Here is a 25,444-nt window from a genome sequence, read left to right as displayed (position 1 = left end):
CCCTAGGGGCGCTGCTCCTTCTGCTACAAAGAGGGGATTGGCTGTGCTCTCTCGACCTCAAGGACGCTTATACCCACATTGCGATCACACAATCCCATCGCAAATATCTGCAGTTTCTAGTAGGCCACGACCATTATCAATACCGTGTCCTCCCTTTCGGTCTAGCTTCTGCCCCACGAGTCTTTACCAAATGTCTCGTAGTGGTAGCAGCATTCCTAAGGAAGGAAGGTGTCCACGTCTACCCATACCTGGACGATTGGCTAATCAGGGCCTCCACCCAACAGATAGCTCAATCCTCCCTAAAATTGACTATTCAAACACTCCTTTCCTTAGGGTTTCTCGTCAATTACGAGAAATCTTGCTTAGTCCCGTCTCAAACCTTATCCTTCATTGGGGCAGACTTGGACACCTTACAGGCAAAGGCTTACCTTCCTCTTCAGAGGGTCCACACCCTAATGTCCCTGGCTCGCCAGCTCCAGTCTCAGAACACTGCCACGGCTCGCCAGTTCCTCATTCTCCTAGGGCACATGGCATCCTCGGTTCAAGTCACTCCCATGACCCGACTAGCCATGAGAGTAACACAATGGACTCTACGACACCAATGGATTCAAGCTTTTCAGCCTCTGTCCTCCATAGTCACAGTCACACAAGCGCTGCGCCTATCCTTAACCTGGTGGACGACTCAGGTCAACCTCCTTCAGGGCTTACCCTTTCTTCCACCGGATCCGCAAGTAATCCTAACCACCGACGCTTCTCACATCGGTTGGGGAGCCCATGTGGACGACTTTCAAACCCAAGGGTTATGGTCCAAAGAGGAAGCCGAACACCAGATCAATTTCCTGGAACTTCGAGCAATCCGCTATGCGCTCCGCACTTTCAAAGATCATCTCTTTCATCAGATAATCTTAATCCAGACGGACAACCAAGTGGCCATGTGGTACATAAACAAGCAGGGAGGCACAGGCTCCTTCCTTCTGTGTCAGGAAGCTGCGCTCATCTGGGCGGAAGCCCTCTCCCACTCCATGTACCTCAGGGCCACTTACCTGCCGGGAGTAGACAATGTATTGGCAGACCAGCTGAGCCGTGTCTTCCAACCACACGAGTGGTCACTCGATCCTCTGGTAGCGACCTCTCTGTTTCACAAGTGGGGTTCTCCCCGCATAGACCTCTTTGCGTCCCCTCAGAACCACAAAGTGGACGATTACTGCTCTCTCATTCGGAGCCAGCACTCTCGGCCGAGGGATGCATTCTCCCTCAAGTGGACAACCGGTCTGCTCTATGCATTCCCTCCACTCCCTCTTGTGTCAAAGACTCTCGTGAAGCTACGCCAGGACGGAGGAACCATGATCCTGATAGCACCTTACTGGCCACGCCAAGTATGGTTTCCAATACTCCAGGATCTCTCCATCCGCAGGCACATTCCTCTGGGAACGGACCCGCATCTGCTCACTCAAAACGACGGATGCCTCCTCCATCCCAACCTCCAAGCCTTGTCCCTGATGGCATGGATGTTGAAAGGTTAGTCCTTCAGCCTTTCAACCTTTCAGATTCCGTTCTCGGGTCCTGATAGCTTCACGAAAGCCTTCCACAAGAAAGTCTTACTCATACAAATGGAAAAGGTACACATCATGGTGCACTTCTCAGTCCCTTGATCCCCTTTCCTGTCCAATCTCCAAATTCTTGGACTATTTATGGCATCTCTCTGAATCAGGTCTTAAAACCTCTTCTATCAGAATGCATGTCAGTGCGGTAGCCGCCTTCCATAAGGGTCTTGGGGGTAATCCTATTTCAGTACCACCCCTAGTAACACGCTTTCTTAAGGGCTTGCTCCATCTAAAGCCGCCCTTGCGTCCTCCAGCCCCATCCTGGGACCTTAACCTGGTTCTTGGTCGTCTTATGAAACCTCCTTTCGAACCTCTGCACTCCTGTGACTTTAAATATCTCACTTGGAAAGTGTTATTCCTTTTGGCTATTACTTCAGCTCGCAGGGTTAGTGAATTACAGGCCCTAGTTACCTATCCGCCTTACACTAAGCTCCTGCAGGACCGGGCGGTACTCCGCACTCACCCTAAATTTTTACCTAAGGTAGTTTCTGAGTTTCATATCAATCAATCCATCATACTACCTATCTTTTTTCCCAGGCCCCACTCCAACTCTGGAGAGCAGACCCTGCATACCCTAGACTGTAAACGAGCTCTAGCTTTTTACCTAGACCGTACAGTTTCCCACAGGAAGAGCACTCAATTATTCGTCTCTTTCCATCCTAATAAGTTGGGACAACCTGTGGGTAAGCAGGCTCTTTCTTCCTGGTTGGCGGACTGCATTTCTTTTTGCTATGAGCAAGCTGGCATTCCTTTTCAAGACCGTGTTAAAGCACACTCTGTGAGGGCCATGGCGACGTCAGTGGCACACCTTCGATCGGTGCCGCTTCCTGACATCTGCAAAGCTGCAACCTGGAGTTCTCTCCATACCTTTGCAGCCCACTATTGTTTGGACAAGGCTGGAAGACAGGACTCCATCTTCGGCCAGTCTGTCTTGCGTAACCTTTTTCCAACCTGATGTACCAACACCCTTCCACCTACCCGGTTGGGTGCGGATGCCCTTTCCCAAATTTCTCCTCACTTATTGTGCCTGCTGCACACCGTTGGGTACATTTGGTGCAAGTCGGGACATCCTCAGCTCGGTACTCACCCATTTGTGAGGACAACCATCCTGCTTGTCCTGTGAGAAAGCAAATGTTGCTTACCTGATGTAACAGGTGTTCTCACAGGACAGCAGGATGTTAGTCCTCACGAAACCCGCCCGCCTCCCCCGCGGTGTTGGGTTCGTTTTATTTTTACTTTCTAGGCACTGCCTGTAGCTTTGAAAATCAGACTGAAGGGAGACCCCTGCTGGCTGCAGGGCCAGTGCCTTGCTGGGCATGCCCAGTAGGGGCCAGTCAAAGTTCTGTTTAAACTTTGACAGAAGTTTTCCGTGGTGGGCTCCATCCTCGATGTCACCCATTTGTGAGGACTAACATCCTGCTGTCCTGTGAGAACACCTGTTACATCAGGTAAGCAACATTTGCTTTAGATGATGATTGAAAGGGAGAAATTAGTAGTGAATGATGATGGAGACATGCAGGGAGAGTGACAAGGGGTGCAAAAGCCATATTATCCCAGGACAAGCAGGATGCTAGTCCTCACATATGGGTGACGTCACTGATGGAGCCCGAACGAGGGAAAAACTTCTGTCAAAGTTTCTATAAACTTTTGACTGGCTGCCTGAGGCTACTGAGCATGCCCGGCATGCCATGGTATTCCCTGCCACAGGGGTCTCACTCCAGTCTTCGTTTTTTCCGCGTGCCCTTTAGCACTGCGGTCCTCAGAGCCCCGTGAGTTCTCTCACAAATTTTCTAAAAAAGTTAGATAAAAATCTAAAGTTTTTTCCCATATCGGGTCTCATTCTTGTTTGGAACCGGATGGTGACAAACTTTTTCTCAGAATTCTCATTTTTGGCGCTTCTTTTTCTCAGACTTCTCATCGACGGCTGTCGGTGTTTTTTCAGCATGGCCTCCAGTTTCAAGAAGTGTTCTTGTAACCGGACCATGTCCGTTACAGATCCGCATTTGGAATGTATAATCTGTCTGGGAGAGAAACATGAAATTTCTTCATGTTCTCAGTGCCAACAAATGACCCCAAAGGGTCGAAAACTTAGGCAGGAAAAGATGGCCCAGGTTTTTCAGTGTTAGGCGTTACCATCACCATCGACTTCCACTAAGTCTCCAACTAAAAAAGTTTTACTAAAGAAAAAACACGTCGAGGGATCGGGAGATGCACAGTCATCGACACCATCCTCTGCATCGAAAAGGTCAGTGTTAGAATCCAAACATAAACACAAACACCGCCGAACATCATTGATGCCACCATCGACAGAACAGTTACCAAAACGACCAAATGTCATCGCCTCGGTATCTGCGTTACCCTCAACGTCAACGTCACCTTCACCGATGACTACACCAGACTTCACAGCTCTCGTCCAACAACTGGTCCTCGACGCTTTAAAAAAGCAACTTCCGTTCTCAAGGAGAACAAGCCTTGCACACCTTGGACTACAAACTTGCATTGTCGTTCTACATAAACCGCACAACAGTCCATAGAAAATCTAAACAACTTTTTGTTTCTTATGACCCAAACAAACCGGGTAAAGCTCTGGGTAAACAAATCCTATCAAACTGGCTAGCAGATTGCATACAATTTTGTTATGGACAAGCGGGCCTTCCTCTCCAAGGGCGAGTAATGGCACATGCAGTTAGAGCAATGTCAACCTCAGTAGCACACTACCATTCAGTGCCAATCCTTGACATCTGTAAAGCTGCAACATGGAGTTCTCTTCACACCTTTGCAGCTCACTATTGTCTAGACAAAGAAGGAAGACAAGATTCAGCATACGGACAATTCGTTCTAAAGAACTTGTTTCCAGTGTAATCCCAACTCCTTCTACATCCAACCTGCTGGGATATTCGGCTGATTCATTTCATTCAACAATACTTCACTGTTGACTCAATCACAAATGACTCGGCCTCTAGCTTGCTAATCACCCATATGTGAGGACTAGCATCCTGCTTGTCCTGGGATAAAGCAAAATTGCTTACCTTGTAATAGGTGTTATCCCAGGACAGCAGGATGTAGTCCTCACGAAACCCACCCACCACCCCACGGAGTTGGGTCCGATACGTTTTATCATTTTATTTTTTGCTAATGCTTATTGCTACATACAAGACTGGAGTGAGACCCCTGTGGCAGGGAATATCATGGCATGCCGGGCATGCTCAGTAGCCTCAGGCAGCCAGTCAAAAGTTTATAGAAACTTTGACAGAAGTTTTTTCCCGCGTTCGGGCTCCGTCAGTGACGTCACCCATATGTGAGGACTACATCCTGCTGTCCTGGGATAACACCTATTACAAGGTAAGCAATTTTGCTATATATCAGTTTGGGGAATGTGCATTTCTTCTATCTTTGTACTTAGTAGAGGAGGAAATATATTTCTGTTTCTAGTTCTCCAGTTTTGCACTGCATGCAGAATGGCTTTTTAAGGTTTCCATTCCAGTTTTTGTCTTCACATTTGTAATTTATGATCTTTTATTCTGTATTTGGTGACTGTTGAACCATATGTGTGAGTGAAGTAAGGTATTTTACTAGTATGTAGGGATTTGGATCAGACTTATTTGTGCGTTTTCTCATTCTCAATAGGACATGCACTGGTGGTGCACTGCTGCTTTTTCATAAATAGGGATATTGCTATCTGAGTTCTTAGAGCTAGTATTGCTATGGTATGGCAGGTTTGCTACACGTGTGCTCAGTGGGGTTTTTTTCAGGTTTTGTATTTTACAATGTGCCAGAATCATAATATATTTTTATAAGGCGAGTTGTATGGGAAATCTCCTCTGCATCCATTGTTTAGGGACTTGGGGGAAGTGGGTTCCTGTGGATGCGGTGTATATGTTTACATTTAGTCCCATGATGGTCGTGTTCATTGTGTCCTGCATATAAGCATTATCTGTCAGGTATGTCTCAACAGAAAAAAGGTTGAGAGCCACTGTGTCTAGACAACCAAAGAATTTACAGGATCTGGAAGTTTTTTGCCAAGAGGAATGGGCAGCTTTAATAAATGAGAAAATAAAGGGCCTCATTCATAACTATCACAAAATACTGCAAGCCATCATTGATGCAAAAGGGGGCAATTCACGATATTAAGAACTAAGGGTATGTAAACACTTGAATAAGCATGAAGGAAGAGGTGGGAGGCCAAATCATCAGCACATGAAAAGCACATAGAAGAGATTTGACAGAGATTTGAAAGTCCAAGGGATTCTATGCTGTTCAAACCAAGTTTATTAAGTGAATCTCAGCAAGATATCAGGAGAAACGTTTTACACTCATGGGCCCTGACACAGACTGTATTTTGAAAATTGCAGTGGGAGGGGCCAAATCTATAAAGAATTAGAAGCAAAAGCAATCAGTGATGGATGTACATGTGGCAAAAAGCAATAAATAAGGTGTTTTAAAAATTAAAATTTAAACAAATATACCAGAGAGACACCTCACCTTACTGACGGCATTCAAACCGCGTCTTAAACAGCTTATTAGAAACACCACTTCCAGTGACAGGAATAAAATACTCTTAGGCAAACATGTATTGATATTCTGACATTGTCCCTTCATGCTTTAAATATGGAAATTGACTAGTCCATCTTTTTCTTACACGTAACTATTCTATTTCCCTTTTTTTCATTTGTTGTACTTTTTGTATATAAAAGGCTTTTTGTTTTCTATACTTATGCAAACACGTATTACTATTCTGACACTTCCTTTCTATATGTCACTCCTGAAGTCATACCATATTTCTACAGTTACAATCGTGATCTTCCTCTTGGCATGTTTTTGTATTCTGAATATTTTATTTCTGCCACTGGAAGTGTTGCTCAAACACGTCATGTATTGCTTTTTGCCACTTGTATGTCCATCATTGATTGCTTTTGTTCCAAATTCTTTATAGATTTGGTCCCCCAACACAGTTTTTGAAACACGGTCTGTGTCGGGGACTGTGAGTGTAAAAGGTTTCTCCTGATCTTGCTGAGATTCACTTAATGAACTTGGTTTGAATAGCGTAGAGTGCCTTGGACTTTCAAATATCTGCCAAATCTCTTATGAGCTTTTAACTTTTGAACAGGATCATTTTATTTCCTTTATTGCTATGGTTTGTTTGATTGTGCTATTCTGTGATACATAAAATAATTTAATATGAAACACACTAAAAATAAAACACGTTTTGTCTGATCACTAATGTTTTCGTAAAATGCTATACATCTTAAAAATTCTGCCAGGGGTATGTAAACTTATGAGCACATCTGTATTTTACAGCATAACAGATATTTTCATGACACCTTCAGCTTGAGTCCATACTTGTGTGGCTGATTAATGTCCTGCTTGCCTGTACCAGATGTTCTCCATACACAGAATGTTTTGTTGATTGATTGATCTTCAACCTTTGAGTTGAATGTTAGCTTGCTACAAAGACATGAGGAGACTCATGTGGCTGCAGCTGTGTGGGAATACTTGCATACATTCAGAAAACCACTTTGGAATTTGAGCTCTTTTTTCTGCCTCTGCACCATTGGATATGTCACCCACTTGTGTAGTTGATTTGTCCTGCTGTATGTAGAGAACACCTGTTATAGATGAGGCAACATTGCTGTATTCACATGTGAAGACAGGACCTACGTATGTGGTCTCAGTAGCTTAAAAAAAAAAAAAGTTCAATGTATTATAAAGCCTCAATGTATAATATCTAGCACCCGTCCTCCTGAAAACCTTATTTACACTGTAAACCGATGTGATATTCCAGATCGAACACCGGTATAAAAATACAAATAAATTAAATAAATGATACTTATATTGAGCCATCACCACCTGTAAAGAATCCAATTGACTGCAGGAACCATATAGCTATTAGATCAAAGTTGCATATTCCAGTCTCTAAACTGAAAATAAAAGCTTTTATCTACCTTTATCTGGATGAAGTTTTATTTCTTTGCTCTTGCTCTTTTTTTCTGCTTTTCTATTGCCTGTGATCTCCTAACTCCTTTGCAGGCTTTCCTTTCCATTTTATTTTTCTTCTCTCTACTGTCTTCATCAGTTCTCACCTCTCCTGACATCTGTTTCCTTTAATCTCATTTTCCTTTTGTCTCTAAAAACGTCTCCCTTATCTCACCATTACTTCCTTTTCTTCATCTCTCATTCTCAAGTTCTCTCTGTTTCAGCACTTAATTTTCCCAACTTTTCCCTCCCATTGCCCCTCTCAGCCCTCCATCTCCCCATCATTGGGTTGCACTATCTATCAATCTCCAACTATCTGGTTTTCTTCTCCCCCCAACAGTCACCTCCTCCTATTATCCACACAGTGATTCTTACTCCCTCTTAACAATTTCATTTCCTAATTCTCCCAGCCCTTCCAGTCTGACTTCCTCACTCTCAATTGTCCTCTCATGCTCCCCCTCATAACTTTCGCTGATTCATTCTCAGGTCCTAGTCCATTTCTTGCATATCTCCCTTTTCCTATTCAATATTCTTTCTAGCACACATCTACCCCATCATCCCTTTGGCTCTCTTCTTCCCCCCCTCCAGTCACCACATCTAATTCTATCAATCACTCTCCCTAGTTCTTCTTCACCTCCTCTGGCTCTTTCTCTCACACATCCTCCATTACAAACCTCTGGCCCTATGCCCACCTCCAACATGATCTCTGACTTGCTTCAGCCTCCACTCCATCGCAACCTCTGGCTCTCTTGCTTCCCCACCCTATTTCTACTAGCTCTTTTTCCCCTTATCCCCATTTGTGCCCCTGTACTCCCCCTCCAGCCACATAATTCTCATGCACAGCCCATTTATTTGTTTTATATTCCATGTACAGGTCACTTCAAAGCAGATTACATTCAGGTACTGTAGGTATTACTCTGTCTCCAAAGGGCTCACAATCTAAGTCTGTACCTGAGACAATGGAGAGAGAAGTGACTTGCCCAAGATCACAAGGAATAGCAATGGAATTTGGGTATTCCTATATCTGGGGAGATGGGGAGAAGACAGCATTTCACACTTTTTTTTTTATGCTTCCCTCACATTTACCCCTCCTATTGCTCCCCCCCCAGCAAAGCATTTAACCTCACCTTCCCAGCATTCACACCCATTTTGTGCCATCACTTCCTTATCTCCTCCAAATACTCATCTCTCCCAACAGGGCTGGGACCAGCTTTTCTACACCTGAAGCAGATATATCAGAATTACGCATTTCCTCCATCCCCACCACATGCTTGACTCACCAGTTCTTCTGGCACAGTACTTTATCTTTTGGCGGCAAAGACACAGCTCTTCCTATGGTTGTGGCGGCGGCACCAGCAAAGCACTCCCCCCCTCCTACTCAGCATATCTTTTTTCCCCCACCCCTTTCGCTTCTCCTCCACTGTGCTCTGCTTCTTTCCTTCTCTCCCCTGACTCCTTCCCGTGCATTCTCTCTTCCCCATTTCACTCCATGCCCTGCATTCCCCCTCTCTCTCTCTCCTCACTCCTTACCCTGTATCTTCTTTCTCCCCCAAGCTACTGTCCTGCATCTCCTTCTCATCCCACCCACTCCTTAATCTGCATTCCCCTTTCTCACAGGACAAGCAGGATGGTAGTCCTCACATATGGGTACATCATCAGGATGGAGCCCAATCACGGAAAACTTCTGTCAAAGTTTCCAGAACTTTGACTGGCCCCTACTGGGCATGCCCAGCATGGCACTAACCCTGCAGCCAGCAGGGGTCCCCCTTCAGGCTTCTCTTTTTTCCACGCAGCAGTAGCCTCGCGGTTTAGGAGCTCTGAAGAGATTCCTGACAGGAATTTTCCTCACGGAGTTAATTAAACTTAAATTGCCCCACAGGGGTCCCTCCTCTAACTTTTCTCAGGGCCGCGGTACTCCGGTAAGTACCATCTTACGTCGATTACAGTCTGAGTTTGGCCCTTGCGGCCTACTGGCCATCGACCGTACCGCGGCTCGATTTTTTTCGATGGCCATGGCGTCAGGGTTTTCATCGGTGCCCAGACTGTACTCGTACCATGTCTATCACAGACCCTCATGGGGTCTGTATAATGTGTTTAGGCCGTGAGCATGATGTCCTGACTTGCACCAAAATGTGACCTCATGACATCAAAAGATCGCAAAGCCAGAGGAGAAGATGGGACTTCCTCTTCCATGCTCACACCCCGATGCCGTCCATCACATCGATGTCATCGGAACTGGTACCCGTCGAAGTCACACCAGCATCGACCACCATCCGGTGACCGTCCGCCATCTAACGTCTTCACGGCCATCGACTCCCGTTTCTTCTCCCCCTCAAGATCGAGGGGATCGTAGGGAGAAACATTGCCATCGGCAATCATAAGTCTCAGACTGTCGAGGGAGCGAAATCATCGACCTCGCCACCGTCCGAGCCACCATCGAAGAAGCCCCCGTCCAGGAATGGCACCAACCATTCCTGCGACCGGGACATCGAGGCCAACCCTCACCCGATCGGGGGTTTGGGAGTCGCAATTCCACCTGTAAAGGTGATCCCTCCGACTGTGCCTCCGCCTCCCTCTTCCGTCACGGATCCAGGGCTGCTTGCTCCAGGTCTCTGGGAAGAACTGGACCGGCTGGTCCAGGAGGCCATAGACAAGGCGATGCAACGATTCCAGGTTCCTCCTCGGCACCGGCACCGAGAGTGGAACCGGTCACCGACCCGATGACAGCAGCGCTGGCACCACTGCTATCCCGGATGGAGGCGCTCATGACCGCCCTTCCACCGGTGATTCCTGGGTCTCCGATGGCTCCGGTGCGCTCCCCGTTGACAGCTTCATCGGGAGGAAGAAACACCATTCTGCATTCTTCTTTCGGGAGTACTGGCAAAGCCATCGATGCCAATTTGTCCTTCGCCACCGAGTTCATTCATTCGGGGCGATACGCACAACGCGCCATCGATGCCTACGATACCGGCAACCGATGCCTTCCAGGCTGTCCACGGTGCCCCCGGCGATTCCTTCAATTTTTCTCGGAGCCTCAGCCGGGGCTTTCGGATATCCAACCCCCTTCTCGTCCTACAGGTCAGTCCTGCTGATCCTTATAACACCTGGAGTAATGATACTTCCATCCACAGACAAACCGATGACTTACCTTCACCTCCCTCTCCTGCTGAAAGAAGAAAGCGTTCTCCTCCAGAGGACCTTTCTTCCATTAATTTTGTGAAGGAAATGTCTGAGTTGGTCCCTTTTCAGCTTCAGACGGAGCAGGATGATAGGCAACCAGATGATGGAGCTCCTCCAATTCCTGGATGCCCCTAAAGTGATCACTTCTATTTCCATTCATCAAGTTCTTCTTGACCTCCTCAAAAAGAACTGGGAAAAAACCCTGGATCCGTTGCCCCAGTCCATAGAAAACCTGACACTACCTATTTAGTACAATCAGCCCTTGGCTTTCAAAAATCTCAGCTCGACCACCACACAGTGGTGGTGGAATCGGCTCAAAAGAAATCAAAAAGACGAAGGCCTCACTAATCTAACTACCCCTCCTGTTAAGGAACACAAGTTCCTAGACAATATTGGTCGATGAGTGTTCCAAGGGGCCATGCTCATCTCCAGAATTGCTTCTTACCAGCTGTATATGACTCAATACAATAGGGTCATTTTCAAGCAGATACAGGACTTCTTTGAAACCCTGCCTGACCAATTCCAACAACAGCTTCAAATCCTTGTCAACAATGGGTTTGAGGCAGGAAAGCATGAGATAAGAACAGCTTACGATATCTTCGACACCTCTACTAGAGTGTCTGCAGCTGCTATTTCGGCAAGACGATGGGCCTGGCTCAAATCTTCTGACCTTCGCCCAGAAGTACAAGACCGCTGTCTGACCTGCCATGTGGTAGGAGACAATCTGTTTCGGTGAACAGATCCAGCAAATAGTGGCTGACCATCATGAGACCCTTAAACAGCTCTCATCAATACCTTCGGACTTCCCCTCAAGACAGCCCTTTAGGAAGGACTCTAAGAAGTCATTCTTCCATCCAAGGAAGTACTATCCTCCACCAGCAAGGGTCCCGAACTACGAGGCCTTCTCAAAAACCTCAGCCTCGCCAGGTCCGAAAGCAAAAGAGCCGCAAGCAGCTCCCAGCCAGGGCCTGCTTCAGGTTTTTGACTTTCAATTGGAGAGCAGTAGCCTGATTCCTCTGCCAAGCATACCAGTGGGGAGGTCGATTGTGCCACTTTCACGGCATGTGGCAAATCAATCACAACCGACCAATGGGTGCTAGCAGTCATTGCTCAGGGTTACCCACCTAAACTTTCTTGCTCTTCCACCGGACTCACCACCTCTGCAAGCATGGAAAGTATCCGACCATTCTGTCCTTCTGGAGCAGGAGGTTTCCCTTCTTCTCCAGTTAAGAGCAATAGAACCCGCCCCTCTCTTGCAGCAAGGCCTAGGATTCTATTCCCGATACTTTTTGATCCCCAAAAAATCCGGGGGAGTTCGTCCAATTCTGGACCTCTACGTGCTCTCAACAAGAACCTACAGTGAGAAAAGTTAAAGATGGTAACCTTGGGCTCACTTCTAACCTCTTCTGCAAAGAGGAGACTGGCTCTGCTCTCTGGACCTTCAGGAAGCATACATACACATTGCGATAACTCCAGCTCATCGCAAGTATCTCAGGTTTTTAGTAGGCCCAAAGCACTGTCAATATACCGCGTGCTTCCGTTTGGGCCTAGCATCGGCACCACGAGTCTTTACCAAATGTCTCGTGCTTGTCGCAGCTTTTCTCAGGAAAGAAAGTGTTTCACGTCTACCCCTATCTTGACGACTGGTTAATCAGGGCTCCAGCCCAGCAAGCCGCTCGGGTTGTCCCTCAATTTGACCCTACACACTCTAATTTCTCTAGGATTTCTTGTCAATTATGAGAAATCCTGTTTAGTCCCATCTCAAACCTTGTCGTTCATTGGGGCGGACTTGGACACCTTACAGGCAAAAGCCTTTCTATTAACCTGAATAATGAGCGCTAACTCTCGTGTCTCTCTCGCTCACTAGTTGCAGTCTCAGCATACAGCAACAGCTCGCCAATTCCTCGTCCTGCTAGGACACATGGCGTCCTCAGTCCATGTCACAAACCAGTGGACCGCCTGGCCATGAGCTCATGCATTGGACTCTGAGGTCACAATGGAGTCAAGCTGTTCAGCCCTCTGTCGACCATTGTCCACATCACACCGACTCACTCTGTCTCTCACCTGGTGGAAAAAATCACAACAATCTCCTCCAGGGACTGCCCTTCAAGTGCCAGATCCTCAACTCATCCTCACCACCGACGATTCCAACCTCGGGTGGGGAGCCCACGTGGACAATCTACAGACACAAGGGTCTTTGTCTCCAGAGGAAGCCAAACATCAAAAACTTCCTAGAACTTCGAGCAATGCGATATGCTCTCAGGGCTTTTCAGGAATGCCTATCAAATCACATCATCCTGATTCAGACGGACAACCAGGTGGCCATGTGGTACATCAACAAGCAGGGAGGCACAGGCTCCTTCCTTCTGTGTCAGAAAGCTGCGCAGATTTGGGCGGAAGCCCTATCCCACTCGATGTACTTCAGGGCCACCTACTTGCCGGGAGTGGACAATGTCTTGGCAGACAAACTGAGTCGTGTCTTCCAAACCGCACGAGTGGTCCTCTCAGCCCCTCGGTAGCGGACTTCATCTTCCAACAATGGGGTTATCCCCAGACAGACCTCTTTGCGTCCCCCTCAGAACCACAAAGTCGATAATTTCTGCTCTCATTCGGAGCGAGCGCTCTCAGCCCAGAGATGCATTTCTCCCCTCTCGTGGGCAACCGGTCTGCGCTATGCATTCCCTCCACTTCCTCTTCTTTCGAAGACTCTTGTGAAAGCTACGTCAGGACAAGGGAACCATGATCCTGATAGCATCTCACTGGCCTCGCCAAGTGTGATTTCCCATTCTCCAGGATCTCTCCATCCACAGGCACATTCCCTTGGGAACGGACCCGCATCTGATCACTCAAAACGACGGATGTCTACGCCATCCCAATCTTCAGGCCTTGTCCCTGACGGCATGGATGTTGAAAGGTTAGTCCTTCAACCACTTAACCTTTCAGATTCGGCTTCTCGTGTCCTGATTGCTTCACGGAAGCCTTCCACAAGAAAATCTTATTCCTATAAATGGAAAAGGTACACATCATGGTGCACTTCGCAGTCTTGATCCCTTTTCTTGTCCAATCCCAAGGTTTTTGGACTATCTCTGGCATCTGTCAGTCAGGTCTAAAACCTCTTCCATTAGAATGCTTGTCAGTGCGGTAGCCGCCTTTCTAAAGGTGTCTGGGATGTCCCTATATCAGTACAACCCCTCGTAACATGAGTTTTAAAGGGTTTGCTCCATGTCAAGCCACCTCTACGTCCTCCAGCCCCTTCTTGGGACCTTAACCTGGTTCTTGGTCGGCTCATAAAACCACCATTCGAGACTCTTCACTCCTGTGACCTAAAATATCTCACATGGAAAGTGATTTTCCTATTAGCTATCACTTCAGCTCGCAGGGTTAGTGAGTTACAGGCCCTAGTTACCTATCCGCTTACACTAAACTCCTGCAGGACCAGGCGGTACTACTTTCCGCACTCACCCTAGGTTTTTACCCAAGGTAGTTTCAGAGTTTCACATTAATCAATCCATCATACTACCTACCGTCTTTCCCAGGCCCCATTCCAATCCAGGGGAACAGGCTCTGCATACACTTGACTGTAAACGGGCTCTAGCTTCTATCTAGACCGTACAGTTGCCCACAGGAAGAGCACTCAGTTATTCATCTCTTTCCATCCCAACAAATTAGGGCAACCTGTGGGTAAGCAGACTCTCTCCTCCTGGTTGGTGGACTGCATATCTCTTTGCTACCAGCAAGCAGGCATTCCTTTTCCAGACCGTGTTACAGCACACTCTGTGAGGGCCATGACTACTTCAGTAGCACACTTACGATTGGTGGCCGCTTCCTGACATTTGCAGGGCTGCCACCTGGAATTCTCTCCTCAATTTCGCAGCCCACTATTGCTTGGACAAAGCCGGAAGACAAGATTCCATCTTCGGCCAGTCTGTCCTGCGTAACTTATTTCCAACGTGACGTACCTACTTCCCTTCCGCCTGCCCGGTGGGGTTCAGGATGCCCTCTAGAAAATTCTACCCCCATTTGTGCCTGTTGCACGCCGTTGGGTACATTTGGTGCATGTTCGGAACATCTCAGCTCGGTACTCACCCATATGTGAGGACTACCATCCTGCTTGTCCTGTGAGAAAGCAAATATTGGCTTACCTGTAACAGGTGTTCTCCACAGGACAGCAGGATGTTAGTCCTCACAAAACCCGCCCGCCGCCCCGTGTTTGGGTTCGTAATGTTTGTTATTTTCTGCACTTGCCTGTAGCTTTCAAATAAGACTGAAGGGGGACCCCTGCTGGCTGCAGGGATAGTGCCATGCTGGGCATGCCCAGTAGGGGCCAGTCAAAGTTCTGGAAAACTTTGACAGAAGTTTTCCGTGATTGGGCTCCATCTTGATGGTGTCACCTATGTGAGGACTAACATCCTGCTGTCCTGTGAGAACTCCTGTTACAGATAAGCAACATTTGCTTTCTCCCATCCACTTCTTGCTCTTTATCCTTCTCTTTCTCACCCTCCATTGTTTGACCAGTAGTATCCCCTCTTTTCTCACCCCACCCCTTGCTGAGCAGCACCCCCTCTGTACAACCCATCCATGCCTAGTAGCTTCCCCCTCCTCCTGCCACCTTGCTCACCAGCAATCTTTCTCTCCCAACCACTTGATCAGCAACAGAACATCCCTTCATGCTCCACAAACCTCTGCCCTGCAGCAGCCCCCCTCTCCCCATCAACCCTCTACCCTGCAACAGGAGCCCTATCCTCTCTATCTCTCTGTGCCCCACAACCTTCTGCCTAGTAGGTGTCCCTTCTCTGCCCCCCCCCTTCACCTTCTGCCCAGTAGCAGTCCCCTTCCCTCTCCCCCCTTTCTTTTTCTATCCTCGCTCTGTGCTCCTAAGGCTGCAATGGCTTTGTGCAGTGGCAATATCAATAGTTGCAAAAACTGAAAATCATCACAGTGTCTGTGAGCCATCATACACAAGGCCTAAAGCAGACCTGAGCCTTCTCCACACGAGCTTATTCATGCAGTATCTGAAAATCTGACTGGCGTCTGCCACTACATGTTTGAGACCACTTCTCTAGGTTCTTAGCTTTGTGTGCCCCCTTCCTCCAAGATTTTGATAATAACTCAAACTCATTAATCTCCCTACCACACCTTCCCAAAACAAATCCAATAAAATCATATAATTGGACATCATACTTTTAAATATTAAAATCTTTGTTTTTGTAGGTAGGATATATATTTATAACAAACCAAAATTACACTGTGACTAATTTCAAAACCAGATGAAAAAGCCAGTTCATAATCTTTATAGGGCAGGCGTTTTAGCTGCAGTTATGCCTCAGTAGGTATAAAGTAATCAGCATTGACAAAAAAAAACTTCCAAAAATTACTTTCATATTACATGTGAAAAAGTGCTTAATTGCTCAGTCTACTGGGTCATAGAAAAATGCCACAAAGGAGCAAATATTGAACAATTAATTTCTTGTTCACTAAGCACTTTTTTCACACGTTTAATATGAAAGTAAAGTTTGGGACTCATTGGTATTAAGCCCAGCGTTCTGAAGGAACTCAATAAAATTTTACACCTGTTTCTGGTGATTTGCAACTTATTTAAAACAGACATGGTATGAAATGGTCAGTGTGCCACCAGTTTTTAAAAAGGACTGTAAGAGTAATCCAGAAAACTATAGGCTGGTTGAGCCTGATGTTTGTGTTAGGCAAAATGATCAAAGCTATTCTTAAAAAACAAAATTGACCACATAATAGACATGCTTGATGGGGGAGAGTCCATGGGTTTTGCAAAGGGAAGTCTTGCCTTACTAGTTTGCTAGATTTTTTTTTCAGAATGTAATAAGCATGCAGACAAATGTGAGCTGGTTGATATAGTGTATAGTGATTTTCAGAAGGCATTTAATAAAGCCTTTATGAGAGACTCTTCAGCAAATTGGAGGTCATGGGATTAGAGGCAGTGTCCTATTGTGCATTGGTAACTGGATAAAAGACAGGAAATAGAGGGTAGACCTAAATGGTCAGTTGTCCACATTAGTGGATTGCCCTAAAGGTCTATATTTGGTCCTGTGTTATTTATCATATTCATAATGATTTGGAGAAAGGAATGACGAATGAGGTTATCAGATTTGCAAATGACACAATTTTGAGTTGAAGAGTTGGGGAAGGGGCAGATAGTTGGGGAGCAGAAACAGTTTAAAAAGTAGAAAAGAGGTACTATCGCTATATAATATGCTACTGAATGGTACACATTTTGCTATTTCTGGTTGGATGCTGTGGGGGCAAGCATGTTGTTCCATGCCCTCTTTCTCTTTCAAATGAGAATGTTGTTGACTGACATATGTATAATCTCCCTGAATGTCCAGGGGATTTCCACGCCACTGAAGAGGTCTAGGATTTTGCAGTATCTTGAAGGGCATTGAGCACTGATAGCGTTTCTACAAGAAACTCACTTGACTGCGGCCTCTTATTCCTCGACGTGCAGAGGGTTACGTATATTAGTACATAAGATTCTCCCTTTGCAAGTGCAACGCTCCTCATTGTGGACCCAGAAGGTTGCTCTGTTATATTATAGGGCAGACTGTAACATATGAAAAATGTCTATGGCCCTAACTATAAGAGGCTACAGGAAGTGTTACTGGGGTATGATATTACTGGGTTGTGTATTGGGGGAGACTGGAATTTTTGTGTAGACTCCGGCATTGATAGGTTTCAGACGGAGATCGGGATCTCAACTCCAGGGACAATTTTGATAACCTGATTCAACTATATGGTTAATAGATATATGGAGAGAGAGGTTTCCACAGTGCAAGGATTATACTTTTTTTTCTCCCATAGGCATCACACATACAGCCAGAATAGATTTTTTCATGTGCAACAGGGCTATGGCTGCTAAAGGGTCTGACCCTGATATTCTGTCCTGCACCTTTTCAAGACCATTATGCAATTGCAGTTTCCTTCAGTCTCGCCAGCTGTCCAAATCTTTCTGACCCTGGAGAATGAATGTGTCACTGCTTGGGGAAACAGGATTTCAGAGATAAAGTAAGCACAATTTTCAGGTCTTCGCGTGAAATAATCCATCTTCTGATTATAGCCAACTCTAAGATGGGAGGCTTTGAAAATAGTGGTATAAGGGATCATTATCTCATATGCCAGTCATCTTAATAAACAGAGAAAAATCTTGACATGCTGAGATTGGAAATGCAGATAAGGAAGTTATAGTGAAAACAAAAAACGGTTCGGTTAGGGCGCTTAAAAAATTAAATCTGGTCAGAGACGAATTAAAAGAATTTGAAGTGTTAAATATTTAGAATCGCTGCTGTTTACGAACAAGCCTATTATAAGCTTGGGGGGAGAGCTTGGAACCCTATTGGCCAAAGCGGTGAAAGTTAGTAGGGGGAATGCTGTCATTTATGGGATCAAAGATGGAGGGAGATATTAATATATGCCATGCGGTATTAATGGTGAGTTTGTATCTCACTTTTCAGGGTTCTATCAAGCCCAACTGCCGCCTATTGAAAAGGACACTAAAATCTTTTTGGAGCCTTTAGAGCTCCTGAAACTGTCTTCAGATGATGCGAAGGTGCTTAGTGCACTATATAACCCTAGAGGAAGTGTCCAGGTTGATAGACTTTGACTGGGAAAAGCCCAATTCTGGATGAGTTTCCACTAGATTTTATAGAGACCTTTTCAGAGCTGCTGGTCCCGTCCTTAAAGTGAATTATTTAACTACCTTAGATCTCCGAGGGCCAGCACAGGAACACTAACTGAAGCCCTGATAGTTTTAATTCATAAAAAGGGTAAGGATCCCTGGAATATTATTTTATCGGTCTATATCGCTGATTAATACAGACGTTAAAATCTTAGCAAAGTTTTACAATTTTGCATAGATTTTGAACCAGTGTTAATTCATCCAGACCAGACTTATTTAAAGGCCGCATGTCTACAAATAACACACACAGTTTAACATATTAAACCTCACTATGAAACAAAAAATTTCCTGATGCTGTTTGGTCCATGATTGTGGACAATGCTTTTGACAGGATAGCTTAGTCTTTTTCTATTTAAATAGTTTTTGCTTCTCAGGACATCTCTTTCTTGGCTCTATGATTTATATAAAAACCTTACAGCACGCGTGCTCTCTGATGGGGGTAATTTCAGGTAGTTTTTTTGGTAGGCTATAGGGCCCTATTATTATTTGACCTTGCCATTGAACTCTTGGCGCAAGTAGTAAGATGGTCTCCGACCATAAAAGGCTTTAATTTTTATAATTCCAGCCATAAAAATTTCTTTATATGCAGATGATGCCCTTCTGTACTTGACTGATCTGCCCAGAACTGTTCCAGCTCTGATGGACCTTTTAGACAGGTATGGCGCCTTATCAGGATACATTAATTATGCTAAGTGAACTCATGCTGGTCGGATCGCAGAGAGGGCAGTCTCAAGTGAAAGATATATTTAACATAGCCTGCATTGGGTTTAAATATCTTGGGGTGTGGATATCAAAAGATCTCACCAAATTGTACAAGGATAACTATCCCCCAACATTTGCTAAAATAGACAGATCAGAGTATCTGGATCTCGCTTCCCATATCCTTGTTGAGTCAAGTCAGTTTGGTCAAAATGTCGATACTCCCTCAACTTATTTATCCCTTTATGCACCTCCTGTGTAATATATTTCTCTCCATGATCATGGCACTTAGAAGTTACATGACAAACGTTTTGGGAAGGGCCCCCCAGATTAAAGTGTATTACAGCAGTTAAATCCAAAGACTGGTGGGTTGGGCCTCCCTAGTTTTTAGTGGTATTACTGGGCCTGTCGGCTGGTCTGTCTCCATGCTTGTTTGGGAACTGACTGTCCACCATCTTGGCTTCCATTGGAGGGAGTGGTGCGAGGGGCTGAAACTCAGCATCCTTATTACATATCTCCCCCACATCCAGTGTGCTCCAGCAGATTATCCGAAATCACTAGATTCTGGCGCACATCTTGAAAGTATGGCAAACAGTAAAAACATTGCATTAAACCCTTAGTTAAAGTCAGGGCATATATGTCCTCTCTTGTGAGAAACCTGCAAGTATCTCAGTGCATGTTCTCGCTGGATACTGAAGACTGGGAGGAGAGGGGTCTGAGGTTATGGGACAAATTCTTGAGGTTAGGAAAATTAGGACTTTGATTGACCCTCCAATCAGAGTTCCAAATTCCTGCCTCAGCTATATATTTATATTTGCAACAGTGCAAAGATCTTCTAAAAATCCCAGAACCAGGGAAACCAGGGTTCAAATGCCACCATCGCTCCTTGTGACCTTGGGCAAGTCACTTACCCTCTGTTGCCTCAGGTACAAAATTAGATTGCAAGCCCTCTGGGGATAAGGAAATACCTACAGAACCTGAATGTAAACCACTTTGAAGTGCCAAAAAAGTGGAATATAAAAATCTAAAATAACTAGATCCAGTTTAGAAGAATGTGAAGGACTAGGAAAAGCACAACATTTGGTGTCGATATTATATATTTATTATATATATATATATCTTTAAGAGCCAAATTATGTGCATCTGGTACTCTGGGAATTATTAATCAGTGGAATTAGGATTTGAACAAGGATTTTGACACAAAAACCTGGACCTCATTCAGAAAAGCCTCTAGAAAGAATATCAATATGCTGTAAGGGACAGGAAATAAGTTTGTTACTCCACCACATATATCGCACTCTTGTGTTTTATTTCCAAATTTGGTAATGTCAGTAAATATTGCGCGAGAATGGGTGTGCAGGTGGGTACATATTTGCACGTGTATGGGAATGCAGAGAGGTCCAGAGTTTCTAGGAGGAGGTAATAAACTGTCATAGCAATTTGTGGGCAACAGATGGACATGAACTCAATCTTGTATCGTCTGGGGAAATGGGACAATAGATTGTGTATGCAGAAAGTTGGTGAGTTCTCTTTTGTATGCTGCCAGATTGATTGTATGCATGTGGAAATGCTCTCCTGTGATATCTTGCTGGGAGGGTAAGATGGCAGACATTACAGTTTCTGAAGAAGCTGACCTATTAACTACGTGATCACGCCAATCAGATTTTGTAGGGTTCTTACTGGACTTGGAGGGGAGTAGCCATTACAAATTAAACATAAAAGATGATCCTGGATGATGTACATCCTCTACAGCATTTTTAAATTAACTTGCAAATGTCTGCCTTAAACTGTTTTTTTTGTATTATACATATTAGTGTAATTTGAGATAAATTTGCCAGTTTATCTGGCGTGCCTTATTTAAATAAGTTATTTTTAAAAAATTGTTTTGAGTCATTAAAACAGCAGTGGATTTGTGAAGAACTGCAGAAAGACCTTGTAAGCCTAGGAGACCAGGCTTCTAAATGACAGATACAATTTAATGTGAATTTGAGATAACACAAGCGGTCTGTAAGTTCCCAAAAGGACAGACACACCCTGGACTTTGACTCTTCTTACATAAACCTATTTTCCCACAAGCACATTAACCGACATCAATGACTTGCCTTCACCCAGATTCATATTCAGCATTTATCTTTAGTATTCACATCTCAGCATTACTTTCAATCTTCATATCCTACAGGATCTGCCTTGTTCTAGAGACTCGAGGCCTGTCTGTTCCTGCCTGGGCCTAAACTTTTATTCCTGCTCTCCAGGCATCCGCTGGAGAGCTACCTGTGTCTTTAGCTTTTAAGGCGGATCAGGCTAGATGCCTCATCTAGCACTGGTTAAGGAGGGTTTTCAGAGACACTCTTTCACATTGAACGAGTGCAAAGTAATGCACGTAAGAAAAAATAATCAACTACAAGTACATGATGCTGGGTTCCATGTTAGGAGTTACCTTTCAGGAAAAGGACCTAGGAGTCCTTGTGGGACAATATCTTGAAATCTTTAGCTCAGTGTGCAGTGACAGTCCAAAAGGCAAATAGAATATTAGGAATTATTTGGAAAAGAATGGGGAATAAAATTGAGACTATCATAATGCCCTTGTATAGATCCATGGTGTGACTGCATCTTGAGTATTGTGTGCAGTTTTGGTTGCCATAATTAAAAAAAAAAAAAAAAAAAAAAAAAAAAAAAAAAGACATAGCAGACATAGAAAATGTACAGAGAAGGGCAACAGAAATGATAAAGGGGTTGGAAAAGATTCCTTATGAAGAAAGGCTAAACAAATTAGGGTCCTTTAGCTTAGAAAAGAGGCAACTAAGAGGGGATATAATTCAAATTTATAAAATCATGAGTGGAGGAACAGGTTAATAGGGAACAGTTATTTAACCTTTTTAGACAACACTAGAACTAGGGGACATGCCATGAAACTAGTAACCAGCAGATTTAAAACAAATCATTGAAAGTATTTTTTTCACTCAGCACACACTCAAGCTATGGAATCTATTGCCAGAGGACGTGATCAAGGCAACTAACATATTGGGGTTCAAAAGAGGATTGGACAAGTTCCTGAAGGAAAGTCCATAAACAGTTATTAGCTCGGTAGACTGGGGAAAGCCAGCACTAATCCCTGGGAGTGCGATATAAGAAATAGATCAACTATTGGGATCTGATGGACTGGCCATTATTGGAGACAGGAATGTTGGGCTCTATGGAACTTGGTCTGATCCAGCCAGGCTGCTGTTTACATGTATCTGTCTGCTCCAGACTCTCTTACCTTCTTTCCTTTTCCTTGCATATGTTGCCTGGGACGGGGGAGGGAATAGAGCAGGGAAGCAGAGGACTGCTCTCTGCTCCCTAAGACTGGGGCACTGGCCAGTAGTCATCTGAGCAGATCCTGTGTGCTTATGCCCATATATAAAAGCAGCCCTGCTGATGAAACCCCCTTGGGCTTGACACCCAAGGCAGCTGCCCCTATGCCTCTCCCCCCCAGTCCCGGCCTGGTCTCCGAGTATTCTCCTTTCTGTCACCACCAGCGTTTATTCCCTTTTCACCTCAACTCCTTTCATCATTTATCTCCTTTTCCTTCCTGTAAATCACTTAAAGCTTCCTGACTTGCACTCCAGGGTTCCTCCCTACTCCTCAAACTCTGCCATCAGCTGAATCACAAGTCCTTGAATCAGAGAGAGCTGCTCCAGCCCTTCCTCCCTCATTCTCCCGACTACTGCCTGATGAAACAGGGATGGGTGGATGAGTCTGGAGGGACAACAGCAGAACATGAAAAAATTGTTCTGTTCCCTCCTCCTCTTTCTCCCTGCAGTATCTTTCTGGCTCACCCCTTCCTTCTCTACTCCCCACATGAAGAAGAGGTGAGCTTGGAGCAAATTGCTGGCAACATATGGGGAGAAATAGGGCAGAGTAGCAATGGCTCTATTCTCTTCTCTAGCCCTTTCCCTTCTGTTTCCTGCAAACTTTCTGAAGGGAAAGGGCAGGAGTAGTAAAGGAAGAGCAGTTTTGGGCTGCTTGAGATTTGGGGCAAGAGCCCAAGGTACCCATGGGTCACCCCTGTCTGCAGATATCTGGGTAAGCCCATTCTGACTAGGTCTTCTTCTGAGTGTTCAGTCTATATACTTTCCTCCTTTCTCTTGCATATCATAGTAAGAGAGAAGTTTTTACGAGTTCTTGGTCCTGGATCTGTATGTCCAAAGCATAGGCTACCTACTCCATGACTACATTGAATGGATACTCTGAATGGCAAATTCTTTTACAGCTCTTCCTCTAATTCCAACTCTGAATTCATGGGATCTGCTAGAAAGATCTGGGGGGTAGAGTACTACTGCAGAGGTCAGTGATGGGAACAGGGTTGAGAGGTTGAATAGAAGACATGGGGGTCTCATGGGAGCAGGTATTAGTTTAAACAAGGGGATTTATTTGCTTATCTATCCCAAATGGTTGAAAATTAAAGAAAACAACAGGGCAGATTGGATGTGCCAATTGATCTTTACCTGCACTTATTTTACCATATTACTGCTTATTTCTATAGTGTGACTGCTTCATGCAGCAAATGATCATTGAACTGACAATGGGGAAACAGTTTTAAGAATGTAAAAAATGCCATGTTAAGGTCAGACCAAGGTCTATCAGGCCCAGCATTCTGTCTTTAACAGTGGCTAGTCTGGGTCATAAATATCCATCAGATCCCATAGTTGATCCTTTTCTTATCTCACTCCCAGGGATAAGTGCTGGTTTTCCCTAGTTTGCCTGGCTAATTACGTTTTATGGACTTTTTCTTCATGAACTTGTCTAATCCTCTTTTGAACTCCACTATTAGTCCTCCAACAACCAATTCCATAGCTTTATTGTATACTAAGTGAAAAAAATGCTCCCTATGACTTGTTTTAAATTTCCTGTTTGCTAGTTTCATGGAGTCCCCTAGTCCTAGGTTTGTTTTGTTTTTTGAATGGGCAAATAATTGTTCCCTATTTACTCATTTCACCCCGCTCATGATTTTCTAAATTTCAATCATATTCCCTTTCAAATTGTCTTTTTCCAAGCTAGAGCCCAAATCTGTTTAGCATTTCTCCATAAGGGAGCTTTTCCATCCCCTTTATCATTTGAGTCACCTTTCTCTCTGAACCTTTACTATGCCCGCTGTCTTTTTGAGATTTGGCTATTATAACTTCACACAGTACTCAAGGTGCTGACGCACCATGGATCTATACAAAGATGTTTTAATGATCTCAGTTTTTTTCTCTATTCCTTTCCAAATATTTCCTAACATTCTATTTGCCTTTTTGAATGCTGCCACACACTGAGCCGAAGTTTTCAAGGTATTGGCCACAAGATTGAGGTCTTTTACTGAGTAGTGACTCCTAACATGAAAGCCAGCATCGTGTAGGTGTTTTTTGGGACTATTTTTCCCTGTGTGTTACTTTGCCCTTCTCCACTTTAAATTGTAGCTGCCATTTAGACACCCAATTTCTTAGTCTGTGTCCTGCAGTTCTTCAGTCCACTGCTGTTTTAATGATTCAAAACAATTTTGGGTCATCTGCAAATTTGGTTTCCTCACTTATCATTCCTTTCTCCAGCTTATTTATGAATATGCTAAATAGCACAAGTTCCAATACAGAGCCCTGAGGCACTCCACTAACTCTTTCTCCATTTGTATAACTGACCATTTAGTTCTACTTTGTTACCTGTCTTTTATCCAGTTACTAATCCACAATAGGACATTGCCTCTGATCCCATGTCATCCCAATTTCATGAGGAGTCTCTTATGAAGTTCTACTCAGTGAAACTCAGAATATGGTGGAAATGCTTGACAATAGTGATGAAGATGCAGTTAAATTTGACAATCACTGAAAGGTAGATACTAAGTAAAACTACTGCAGTATCACGTAATTTTAAGAAGAGGCTGATAAAATGAGGAAATTAAGAAAAACTAAGGAGTGGTTGCCAAGGTTAAAAATTTTGCATGAGATGTAGACATTTAAAAATACCAGCTTGTAAGTGCATATAAAATGTATCCCATGCATGCAAAAAGGTTAAAAGAAGATCAAACAACGGTGGTCATGGTTTAATGATTAGGTGAAAAAGGCAATTAAAGCCATAAAGTATCTTTCAAAAAAATACAAAGAGAAGTGCATAAGCACTGGCAAGTTAAGTATAAGGCAGGCCAAGAAAAACTTTTGAAAAAAAAACTTGCCATAGAGGTAAGATTATAATAACTTTTCAAGTACATTGGAAGCGAAAAGCCAGTGAAGAATCAGATTGCTAGATGACCAAGGGGGGTAAAGGAGGT

At 44.5% G+C, this 25,444-nt stretch overlaps 1 protein-coding gene across 4 annotated transcripts in view; it reads left to right on the top strand.

The window, feature by feature from the left end:
* UBE2K (ubiquitin conjugating enzyme E2 K) overlaps window positions 1–25,444 on the top strand; it is a 253,971-nt gene that overhangs the window by 104,736 nt on the left and 123,791 nt on the right. The window contains exon 2 of one of the 4 annotated variants that reach the window (XM_029589215.1): window positions 19,052–19,118. The exons of the other annotated variants lie outside the window; for them this stretch is intronic. Coding sequence (XP_029445075.1) covers window positions 19,102–19,118 — 17 coding nt within the window. The 5' untranslated portion in view covers window positions 19,052–19,101. The remainder of the gene's footprint in view (window positions 1–19,051; window positions 19,119–25,444) is intronic. 4 annotated transcript variants of the gene reach the window in all.

This window comes from Rhinatrema bivittatum, chromosome 1, assembly GCF_901001135.1.
Source record: "Rhinatrema bivittatum chromosome 1, aRhiBiv1.1, whole genome shotgun sequence".
NCBI lineage: Eukaryota > Metazoa > Chordata > Amphibia > Gymnophiona > Rhinatrematidae > Rhinatrema > Rhinatrema bivittatum.
The sequence above is the reverse complement of the archived record's forward strand: the minus strand, read 5'-3'. Positions and strand labels throughout refer to the sequence as shown.